This window comes from Euprymna scolopes, chromosome 6 (assembly GCF_053919585.1).
Source record: "Euprymna scolopes isolate OS-2025 chromosome 6, ASM5391958v1, whole genome shotgun sequence".
Lineage (NCBI taxonomy): Eukaryota > Metazoa > Mollusca > Cephalopoda > Sepiida > Sepiolidae > Euprymna > Euprymna scolopes.
Window position 1 is genome coordinate 12,594,134 of NC_136487.1, and position 12,651 is coordinate 12,606,784.

Sequence of the window (12,651 nt, forward strand, 5' to 3'; positions counted from 1 at the left end):
CGCGTACAAATACCCCACCACCATGACCATCATGAAAATCTGGAAATTAGCCTCACTGATAAATAAGAAGGGTCAACAAGGAAACATTGGGGGATAAGAAAAAAATGTTTCCTAGGAGATGGGGCGGGGCTCTCTCGTTAAAAAGATAAGAATAATCGTTACAAATCTCAAATCTGGGCTCAACAGGAATAAAAAATAAAAATAAAAAAAATGTACAAACGTAGATAATCCGAGATGGATTAAGAAAAGGATATAATTCACTCAGTTATTTTCGATGTAAACAAGATTTTATTTCTTTAGAAGACGTTTTTATTAAGCGCGAGCGCGCACGCACGCACGCGCGCGCACACACACACACACACACACACACACACACACACACACACACACACACACACACACACTACTAGTACTACTACTACTACTCCTCCATAAAGTGGGCCAACTCGAGATACAAAGTTAGAGTCAGCACATCCCTTCACGGATTGGTAAGAATGTTGCATGTCGTCATCATTGTATTATTTCGGATTACTGTTCTCATTTCAGATGCTAGTCTAGCAACGTTTCGACCGATGTAACTTTCGAATTTCTGCAAGTGCTAAATATTATTTGAGTTTGTATTATTGTACACATGGATTCGAAAAAGTTTTCAAAAACAAATATATAACAAATAAATGTTATCAAAGGCAAGATAAGTTACTTTTCTACCTAACTGGCTAATTTTTTTAGTGTTTTTATTAAATGTAAAATGTTTATTCAGCTCGAAAAACACACAGTCGTTACCGATGTATTTGTAAAAATACAACTGGCGGCGGACTGTGTTGGATGCGTTGTTTAGAAAAATGAGTTAAAACTAAAATAACTATACAAAATACTGTTAAAAACCCACATGTCACGGTTACATATATTGAACGAGTTCCTAACAGTATTTTGCATAGTTTTTTTTAGTTTTAACTCATTTTCCCAAACTTAACGTGTTCAACACAGAGTCCGCTGCCATTTGTATTTTTAAAATACATCGGTAAACACTGTTTTTCGAGTCAAATAAACATTTTACATTATATAAAAACACTAAAAGAATGTCCAGTTAGGTAGAAAATTAACTTATCTTGCCTTTGATAACATTTACTTGTTATATATTTGTTTTTTTGACAACTTTTTCGAATCTATGTGTATAGTAAAACAAACCATATTATTTTTTATTGGAATCCTTTGAGATGAATAATTTGTGTATTTATTTGCAGACTGTTATCCCATTTTCATAGTTGTTTCACCACGTTTCGGCCAACTCATCCTCTGGCCTTCTTCAGGTGATTAACTGCGACGGGATAGAAATGCTGAGTCTCGTAAATGTATCCCCAGTAATTACTGCCTTCCAAAGTTGTTGTTGACTCACCACGTTTTGGCCAACTAAAGTATCCACTGGCCTGTGGCGCAGTGGATACAGGCATTGAATCTCTACGGTTCCATGTGAACATTGTCTGAAGATAGTGGTTTCAATCCTACCCAAAGCAGGCCATAGGATTAGTTGGCCAAAACGTGGTGAGACGACAACAACTATGGAATGCAGTAATTACTGAAGATACAGTTAAGAGACTCAGCATTCTTATCCTGTTGCGGTTAATCACCTGAAGAAGGCCAGAGGATGAACTGGCCGAAACGTGGTGAAACAACAATAACCATGAAGATGGGCATAACAGTCCGTCATTGAACTCGGGAATCTGTACAGAATTCTGAACGAATCCTTTTTATTTCACGAGTTTCACATTTTCTTGTTTTACTGAGCCTATATTCTTAGTATCGCCATAATGTTAGGAATTAGAAAAAAGAGGAAAAAATATATATACATAAAAACAAGAGGAAATAAGTTTATCAGCAGAACAAATGTATAAGAAGTTGTTCACCAAAAACACAAATACAGCTTAAATAGGATTGTTAATCAAGGTATGGTAGTGATTAGGACAAAAGACCAGAAAATAGAGGTCAATATATTTAGAGTTAGTTTGCGGGCAGTTTTAGGAGTGGAGATGAGTTTTGGTACAGTTTACGGACAGTTTTGGTTTTGCGACACTTGTGAAATCTCCAGTTAGACACAGCAGAAAGTAAGCTGTGGTTCGGAGCAGATCGAGATGACATCAACTGACGATCACGACCCCGATAGAAGACGTAGATGTGGACCTTGGCACAGAGAAGGTTGTTTTCCGTTCTGGTGTCACACAGCCAACCAAACTCCCACCGATATACACAGAATGTGTTACTCTCGAGTTTGTGTTTTGAGGTTTGTTTTTTTTACTTGTGAGCCACTTCGCACCATTGGGAAACGCTACTGTGAGAGACGATGACACGGCCAGAAGAGAATAAAAAGAGAACAGGGAAACAGCATCGGGTCGGCGGTTCTCGCGCGGGAACACCTGGTTACACAACGATGGGTAAGCGCAAGTTTGCCATTTTAACTCATTAACAAAGTAATTTTAAGTCTTTAACTGTGGATAAGAAAGTAAAAGGTCAAGTATTATGGTTATTTTGTGCCAATAAACAACGGGAGTTTCTCACGCGGCGTCCCGGCTGCATCAAAGAACTATAAATCAATAAAAACCGGATTGGTTTTTATTGATTTATTTTAGAAATGAGACAATCTGAAATCATTATTCGCGTAACAATTGCAGCGACTGAAAACTGAACAAACAATGGCGAAGACGTGTATTCCAGTGTGCAAAAGTTCACAGACGAAAACGTTTTTTTTTTTTTCTTAAAATAAATAAAATTCCACGGTGCAACTCTAGAAGTCAATCTAATTAAAAAACAAAAACACTCACACAGAGAAAAATGTTTGATTTGTGTCTCTGTTATGGAACGAAAAATGCCATATTCCAAAAATTATGTAAATTAAGTACTTTTTAAGTAAAGAAAATCGAATTTGATAACTAAGAAAGAGGTGTCGTTTTGATACTTTTGCTTAACATACAAGGAAGAGACAACTCAATTCGAACTACCGAGATCAAAATTAGCCGTGTAATGCCTACAATTTACTATTAACATCGCAAAACAAATTATCTTCTATATAAAAAAACACTTGATCAATTTATGTGATTTTTGGAATATATTTTCCTTACGCGGCGTGTACCAGTATAATAAAGATCTCTCTACTCTTTCATCCCAAAATAGCGAACATTTCTGTAAAAGTCTGAGGACGCTACAGACGGCCAAGAAAACAGCCGTGTAGCCGAAACAATAATGTAACTTAACAGAAAGATACGGTAATAAAAAATAAAACGCATATATATATGTGTGTGTGTGTGTGTGTGTGTGTGTGTGTGTGTGTGTGTGTGTGTGTGTGTGAATGATTAGGTTAAATTCTGAATAAGAACTAATTCCACTGTTAAAGAAAATCGAGGTAACTTTCCAAATCGTCTTCTGAATATAACACAGAGTGCATGCAAATGCCCAACCGTGTGTGAAAAAAAAAAAAAAAAAAAAAAAAAAAAATGAAAAAAAAAATGAAAAGAGCGTATGCACAGACGATCACGTTAAAGAGGACAAAAGTCAATGAGAAGGAACACGATCATGGTTTATTCGGGAAAGCACCAGGAAATAAATGTTGTTACAAAATAAAGGAGTCGAGTTATTACTTGGTCTATGTTCCTAGCGGCGTACTCTGCTACAACGTGTTGAGTCTGCAGTAAAACATGGGAGATAAGCCAGTTTGTCATAAAACATAACGAGATTTTAAAATACTTTCCAACTTTAATACTTTAAAACATACGATAAAACTCGATAATTCGATAAGGGTTTGTTTTACAATCCACAGCGATTTGAAAAAGAGGTCAAAAATCAAATATACAACAAATAAATATTACCATAGCCAATAAAAGGTAATCTGCAACCTACCGGTGGCCGCCACTACCCTCACCCCTCCCCCATAATAAATGAGAGCAAAAACAGATAGAAATTTGAATCCCCCACCCCTCTAATAAAAAACGAGAAATAAAAATGATCCCACACTGTATTAAAAAAAAAAAAAAAGGCTCTCCAATATGGACAATTACTCTCCCCTCCTAAAATTGCGAAAGTCGAAAACGAGACCGGCTGGGCTGAAAAAAAAAATATGGACAAAGACGGCAGCCATCTTAGAAATTTAAAAGTTAATATTTGAGATGAAATAAAAACCATTTAAAACTACTTAAAAACACTAAAAAGTGATAAAATTAGGTTGTAAAGTAACTTTTATTGGCTACGATAACATTTATTTGTTGTATATTTAATTTTTAACCACTTTTTCAAATCGCTATGGATTGTAAAACAAAGCCCGAAAGTTTAATTTTGTAAATACATAAATAAATAAATAAATAAAATGTTCGTTTTAAGTCATACATTTTAAAATACTGAAAAACTGGCTGTTGTAATTTTATCCGAAATTCTAATTATTTTCATTAAACAAATGTTCAGATTATAAGGTTTTGTTGTTAATTTAGTGTTTGTTTTTGCCAAAAAGTTACGCAAAATTAACATTTTCGGAGAAATTCTTGAATTGTCCCCCCTTGTTCTGAATGAACATCTCTAAAAGTGAAAATAAAAAGAAAATTTGTTACCAAAAACGAAAATGCACAAGTGAAAGAAATATCAAAGAAAAAAAAATGCACCGTATAAAAACTAATAAAGTTCAAAGCTTTCTTTCTTTTTTTTTTTTTTTCACATTTTCACCCCAAACAAGGCAAATTGCCACTTTGGTGTAGGGGGCTACTATCAGGGGCAACAACTACTGGGGTACTATGTAGGAATTTGGGCAGCAAGATGTCGGTTCACGTTGCACTTGAACTTCTGCATGTCAGTACAGTTGGGGAAGCAGGGACCTGGAATGGAATTCCAAAGTCTAGCGGTTCTGGGGAAGAAACTACTGGAGTAGAAAGATCTTTTACATCTAGGGATTTCTACAGTGTGGGGGTGGAATTTTGCAGCCTGTCGGGTCTGTCGAGAGTGTTCACGTCGTGGGGGCACAAGTGCTTACAGTTCGTCAGAGCATTCACCATTAACGCCCTGCCCCAGCGTAGTATAAACACCCCCAACCACCCCATGTTAAGAACGGCTTTTGGAATAAAGGCACCCCCAACTTCCCCATGTTAAGAACGGCTTTCGAGGTTGGAATGGGTGTTATATTCCGAAAGCCGTTTCTAACATGGAGGTTGGGGTGTTTATAATACGCTGGAGCCCGTCGTAAAAATTTCCCGAATTAATTTCAGAATTTTTACTTAAAGAAAATTGATAATTCGGGGGAAAAAAGTTTCTCAAAAATTTCACACGCATTCCAATTAATACCTGTTCGTGTTCAAAAGCATACACTTTGACCGGTAGGAATCCTAAAAAAGATCTTTTCGTTGGTGTGACTGAAAAAGTTGCATCCAGTAGAATGCTCCATCTCCAGCAAAAATAAAATAAGAAAATTAAAGCAAAAAAGGGAGCAAAGGCTTTGCTTTGCCAAGCAGCCATTTAGTTTACGTTATTGACCGAATAACTTGCTTAATTAACAAAGGTGGCAATCGACCAAATTTTTCACTAATTCTATGTTCGTGTTGCAAGGTCAAAAACCACACGTAATCGCCTAAAAAAGTAACCACCCCTTCTAAAAAAAACTAAAACAAACAAGAAAGTGCACTGAATTTATCTCTCATAGAAATAAATTAAATTGTTTTAATTGCCCTAAAACGTTTGCGGTATCATTTTTATGTTGATCCCCAGCTCTAAATTTTAAAATAACTCCCACAACCTCCACCAAGTTTTCTTTCAGCATGTTGAAACGTAATCGCTTAAAAAAATGTCGCATCTCTTTTATTAGGGTCGGGGTTGTTGGAAGGTGTTCCTCTATAATAATAGCGAAGTTTACTTCAAATATATTTCGTTACATTTAATGTAGTTAGGTAGTACATAATCGTTTTAATCTCAGAGTTTACGATTAAGTAAATAAAAAAATTTTGTTTTTAATTTCTCAAAAATCTAGAAACTTATGGTTGAAGTGCATTTGTACAACAAAAGAACTTCAACACATGACTTTGGCAAATAAATTAATTCTTAATCAGAAATTATTTTCGTATTTCTCATGGCAACGGCGAATTAACCGTGACAGCCATTTTAAAACCAATAATAATGGAGTTCTTTTTCGAACCGATGAAAGCTTTGAAATATGTTAAAACACACAAACATTATCCAGGTAGGTAGAAGAGCAACTTATCTTGCCTTTTATAATATTTATTTGTTATATATCTGAACTTTATCTTTTTTCGCTTGTTGGCCTCTGCTTAAAATACTCATAGAAAATGTTTTTGAAGCAAGATGGTCATTCCTGGCTAGAATGGAATATTAAAAACAAGCAAAAGTCAAGTATTACGGTTCATTTGTTCTTCGACCCTATTTTATCAATGAAACAAAAGCTTAAATCATATCCACAAAAGTGTGTGTGTGAGAGAGAGAGAGAGAGAGAGAGAGAGAGAGAGAGAGAGAGAGAGAGAGAGAGAGAGATCAAATATAGAACCTATTCGGTTCAATTGTACTATTAGGACTATTGGATTCTCTCGCCAATTTCGTCAAAATCGATTTTTGTCTGAAAAGTTCCGTCTTACTCTGAAATAAAATTCTAGTTTAATTTTAAATAATGACTTTCACGTTTATTTTTGGTAATCTTTCAAAATAACAAACGATGAATAAATAAATAAATAAATAAATAAATAAAAATGGGTGACAAAAAACAAATGTTACCAAAGGCAAGCTAAGTTACTTTTTTTTTTTTTTTTACCTAACTAGATAAGTTTTCTGGGTTTTGATTTATTTACATTTTTTTCACACTACTTTTATTCTTAACTAAAAAAAGGACATTAAAATTGCCTTGTTTGCTATTCTGGAAAATTACATTACTTTTTAGTTATTTCATTTCAATATGTTTGTTTTGGTAATCATGAAGAGAAAGGACCATGAAACTGAACTTTTACGGTATCTTTTGTTTATGAAAAAAACAAACAAACAAACCCCAAAACCAAAAAAAAACAAAAAAGTTTCTTAGTTTTTTTTCCATTTCAGTGTTTTGTTTTGGTAATTACACAGAGAAAGGAAGATGAAATTCAATTTTTACGGTATCTTTTGTTCATTAAAATGTTATGTGAAACTACAGTCTAGATGAAATAAACAAACAAAAAACATTGGCCTTTCTACACTATCAGAATGAAATTTTGGAAATTGTAATACTGACTTTCACAGAAAAGAATTCTATCTACGCATTCCTCGTATTTTTTAATATGATTATGTCCCAAAATGACGAAAATATGGTAGAACATTATTCATTAAAGAAAATAGAATTTGAAGAAAACAATCGTATTTGCTTGTGTAAGACATAAGAGAGTTGAGTAGGGAGGTAATTTTCCGTTTCGATTTAAACAAGATAGTCGCAATTTTTCACCTGCTAACACGATTTAAGTTTTTTTTTTTTTTAATTCAGTAATGTTCAGGTAATTTCAACTGCATTATTTGAAAGCTGACATTGTAATTTATTCGAACTGATAATAAAAAAAATCAGTAAAAACCATTTGTTTTTTTTTTTATCTGAAAACTCCATTTATCGACTACAAAATTTCGTTCTGATAGTGTAGAAGTGCCAAAACGTTTCTTAGTTATTTGTTATCAGCAGTCGAGTTTTTTTTTTCTTGTTAGTCGACTCGGACTCGCTAATTTCGTTTCGCTAAAATTTGCGTTCCCTTCCACTTTTTCCATCCATTCGCTGCCGCCGCCATCTTGCTGACAAATAAAGACAGCATTGACTTAAAAGTATATACAATTACACATTTTTACAATTGTTGGTGCTTATGTAGAATTCAACCTAATTAAAAAAAAAAAAAAAAAAACTACAGAAAAATCATCATGTACATACCTGTCACGGAACGGAAGTGTCATATTTCAAAACTTTCGTAAATTAACCAAATAGTTTTGTTTTTATAAAGAAGATCATTTTTAAACGATTAATAGGAAATTGTTAGCATTACAAGGCTGATCTTGCATGCTGGAATTATTGTGGGCTTATCTGCCCTTGTTTTATTTTTTATTTTTTTAAGATGGCGACGCGATATTGTCGCTTTTTGTTTACTCATAAAATTTGATTTTCTTAGTTAAAAATAAAACTACTTGATCATTTTAGGTGATCTCCGTTCCCTGACAGGTGAATGATAAAAAATTTTCAGTATTTTTTTCTCAAATAGGTTGAATTCTAAATAAGAATCCAATTTTTTACTCGTTGACGTTGCAGCCATTTTCTTGTCGACAATATCAAAATCAGATTATCGACTAGTATTTTCATTATTGCGTTGAAATTTGTCATATTGCAGGAAAACTGAAATAAAATTTTAAATCAGTAAAAATATTTTTGGTACGATAAAAAGCAATATGGCTGCCAGCGATTACGACACTATTATTGGCATTTATTCCTGAAACGTCGAAATGAAAACGAAACTGCAAAATATAGTCACATTCTCTATTAAAAAAACTCAAAAAGAAGCAAGCTAAGGAAAATCTCAAGTTTATAATCCCGTCCTTTAACTAGAAAATAACAAAATCGAGTTATCGTTCTTTATTAGCTAGCCTCTTTATCTATCTGTTTGTAAAGATGGAGACTATATTTTACTGGTCATGTTTTCATTTTGGCATTTTGGCCAATGTCTAATTTCCCCCCCCCCCCCAAAAAAAACTTTACAATGACCAAATTTTTGGGGATTTTCGAGGGCGCTTAAAACAAATATAACATTTAAAAGTGGTGCAGAGAAATAGTCATGATATGACGAAATTACTTTTTCAAAGAACGGGGATCACTTTTATATAGAAATTTAACGTAAAATGACCATCCACTTTCTGACCACCTAGTGATAATTTGTTTTTGTTTTAAATTTGCCGCAAGCAAGTAGTTTTCCAGATATTAAGCAATGTAATTCCTTATGTTATCTGTGGTGGCCATTTAAAAAATATGCACATTTGCGCGTACAGAAATGGCCACCACTGATAAAATAAGGAATTACATTGCTCAATATCTTTACACTTTAAAAGTCGTCATTTTAAAAGTGATTGTTAAAGTGGGAAATAAGTAAAAATGTACTAAAAAATTTCAGGCAACTCAAAAAACAAAAACAAATCATCATTACGTGGCCAGAAAGTGGGTGCTCATTTTACGTTAAATTTATATGGAAAAGTGATCCCCACTTTTTGAAAAAGGAATTTCTTCATATGAAAGCTATTTCTCTGCACCACTTTTAAATATTACATTCGTTTTCAGCATCCTCGAAAACCTATTAAAAGTTTTCATCGTAAAGGGGTTTTTTTTTTTTTTTTTTTTATATAGTTGGAAAGAACCTAGAGATTGATCGGCTTCTTGTGTTCAATGAAATTCACTAAAAACATGGTTTAAGTAAAAATAACTTGACTAGAAGTAAGGCCCAAACTGCACAAACACATTTTCGGATAAAACGAAAAAGTGATAAAAACAAACAAACATACAATAACTAAATGTTATCAAAAGCTAGATAAGTTAATCTTTTACCTAGCTGGATAAGTTTTTTTTTTAGTGTTTTAACTTATTTTAAAGTGTTTATTCTGTTCGAAAACAAGTAGTGTCGAGTGATACGTGCAAACATAAAATGGCCGACATGAGAAGGAAGGCCACATGTTTGGAATCTGGGTAATCGCTCAAAAATAGAAAATTAATCAAAATACTGGTAGAAACCCAACCAATAAATGTTACATTAACATTTATTGGTTGGTCTAATTAAGTTGAAACACTAAAATCTTATCTAACTAGGTAGAATAACTTGTGTAACATTTATTCGTTTTTTGACCATTTTTGTTTTGTTTTGTTGTCTATAATTAAAAATGTCGCACATTTCAATCTAAATAATTTCGGTGAAATCGAAGTTAACACAATTCAAGACCAATAATTTACTTAGTTAAAACATGACATAGGTGAGATATTCCAACGGTCCCTATAGTCCAGTTGAACCAAATTTGTTTTGAACAGTTTGCTTACCCGAGCACCAGCAGTAGTAGTAGTAGTGATAGTTTCCTGAGGGTCGGTGCCCTCTTCGTGTAGCATATCCGTATTAATTTGGTGATTATTTTTTGTCACGGCGCAAGTGTCCGCTGTTGTTTTTTCCAAACAAACGTTATTGGTATCCGCGGATTCTTCTCCCATGTCCATCAAAACTTAATGCATGGAATTGGGAGAAAATCCCTCGTAAGTAAAAAACAATTTTTTTAAAGACCCCCACACAAAAAGAAGAGGCGAAAACAATTACATGACGGCGATGGGCGACCAAAATACACAAGCTTTTGGGGGTGACTCCTTTTTCTGATTCTGTGAAAATATTGGCAGCAGCATCAGCATCATCGCCGTTGTAAACATCATCCAGAGGAAAACAATTATTTTCTCCAATTTGTTTTTTAATATTCCAATCGAATTTTCAAACCATACAGGCTGGATGTTTATTTTATTTATATTTTCTTTTAAAAAACAATTCTATTATATATAAAAAAATTTTTTTTTCTTTTTTGTGTGTAAAATTATTAAATATTTCAAATTATTTGGTATTTCATTTGTTATTTTCAGCAGCGAATATCGTAGCTTTTGTTTTGATCCTTTTTGTAAAAATGTGTTTATCTAACTTGTGTGTGTGTGTGTTTTTTTTCCCTTTCGTTTTACAGTGCGACGGAGTGCGTGTTATTGTGTGTATGTCCGCAGGTACTTGTGCCGGTGATCCGTAGAAGGAAGGAACGCTTAATGATTCGGATTTCGATTTAAGGGCAACAAAGTAAATACAGTTATTAGAACAGAAATAAAAATTAGAAAGAAAAAGTCCTGCCTGAGGGAGTGAGAAAGAAGTTATTTTAAGAGAGAATGCGTGTGTAAAGAGGCGGGCGACTGAGATATTTATGGGCTTTTCTCTTTCTCTCTTTCACCCAGTCTGGCTCTCCCCCTTTCAACTTGCAAAGTTCAGAGAAAGGAGAGACGTGAGCCTCCTGCAGTCGGTCGTTTCTCCTAACTGGCTTAACAACTACAGAACAAGAATGAGATTTTTTTTTTGGAGGAAGGGGGGGGGGGGGGGGGGAGAGCTTTCTCTTTCGCCCAAAAATCAGCAGCAGCAACGAACCTCGCCCCGCTTCTGTCCCCTCTCCGTCTGTCTGCGGAGATGTCTGTTATTGTTTTCTTAAAAAAATAAAACCGTTCATTCATAAACTCAAGTAAAATAATCCCCCTCAGACAATCAGGCTTGGATCAGAGTGGAGTATCGTTCCGTTCGATTTCAAGAGTCGTTTTCCCAGGCATCACCTCTTCCTTTAGGAGGGTATCTGATTTATCGCCTGAGGCGCCCTTCAGCAGGGAATGTCGACGAAGCCGATCATGCCCAAATACCCTCTTTTAGCTACCCTTTTTCCATCTCACATTAAACAAACTGTGCAGAATGCACTTTATGGGGGTCATTCATACCAGCTGAAAATACGTCTTCAACAATCAGTCCGAAAGTGGCTTTGTTGTTGTCGGGCTGAGGTAGGATACTGCTCAGTTCTAGAAGGTCCATCCTCCCAGGCTTTACCTTTTCTCTGAGTAGGGGTTATTGCTACTTGCTTGAGGCACCCCTACCGGGGAATGCCGATAAGAGTGGATCAGAGTGAGTTTCTCCTAGTGCGATAATTTTTAAAAACCTGATCTGGCTTTGTGTTTAACATCCTTTAAAGGGGAAAGAAGAAAATGAATATATATTTTGTCACTGTCGTCTCTTCATATGCGTGAGCCAGAAGACCCGACGTTGACCGGGATTGAGTGAAGATAAATGAATGTGACACATAATTTTGTAATTGAAATCGTCCATTTTTTTTTAATCAAATCGATTGATTGCCTACTCTAGTCAGGGACCCACCACGGTACGACGGGATGAAGCTTTACATGCCTCCCGGCAGTGATTTCGCCCACGGTAATTGTACATTGCACTGTAAAGAACCTACTGTTAATTTTATAAAATTATTTTTATATAATAACTTGAAGCTTAAGATGCAAAAGTCAAGTACCATATTTAAATTGAGCTTTAAACAGAAAATTTCTTTCGAACGCGCCCCTGTCTTATTAAAGAATCGACTATTGATTTTATATGTTGGGCTTTTCTGCTTATGCGGTAATAAAACTTCAAGTGCGATTGTGATGTTAGGCTGTATAAGTGTGTTAATTTTGGTTAAAATCGGATTGTTCCTTCTATAATCAGATTTTTTTTTCTTTTATCGATTTTCGATATTTATCGGAGGCATTACGACACAAAACCTATCGAAGAAGAGTCCCAGGCACATAAAGTACATCTGTGTGAAAATTTTAAAAATCGGCCCCGCCGTTTTGGAGTCCGTGAGGAACAACCACCTTCTCTCTCTCTCTCTCTCTCTCTCTCTCTCTCTCTCTCTCTCTCTCTCTCTCTCTCTCTCTCTCTCTCTCTCTCTCACACACACACACACACACAGTGCATTTTATATAAAAGCAGATAGAGATATATAAAGTCTTGGGATTATGATTTTCTTATAGTTTTAAACATTGAATATATACACTGTTGCTAATTATTCCTGTCACGCTATACACATGTACATGGTCGTCTT

At 34.7% G+C, this 12,651-nt stretch overlaps 1 protein-coding gene across 4 annotated transcripts in view; it reads right to left on the bottom strand.

Moving 5' to 3' along the window:
• The window catches only part of LOC145277518 (breast cancer anti-estrogen resistance protein 1-like), a 306,077-nt gene that overhangs the window by 93,122 nt on the left and 200,304 nt on the right, over window positions 1–12,651 (bottom strand). Inside the window, exon 1 of one of the 4 annotated variants that reach the window (XM_080128946.1) lies at window positions 10,046–11,068. The exons of the other annotated variants lie outside the window; for them this stretch is intronic. Coding sequence (XP_079985072.1) covers window positions 10,046–10,216 — 171 coding nt within the window. The 5' untranslated portion in view covers window positions 10,217–11,068. Of the gene's footprint in view, window positions 1–10,045; window positions 11,069–12,651 lie in introns of those variants that run through there. 4 annotated transcript variants of the gene reach the window in all.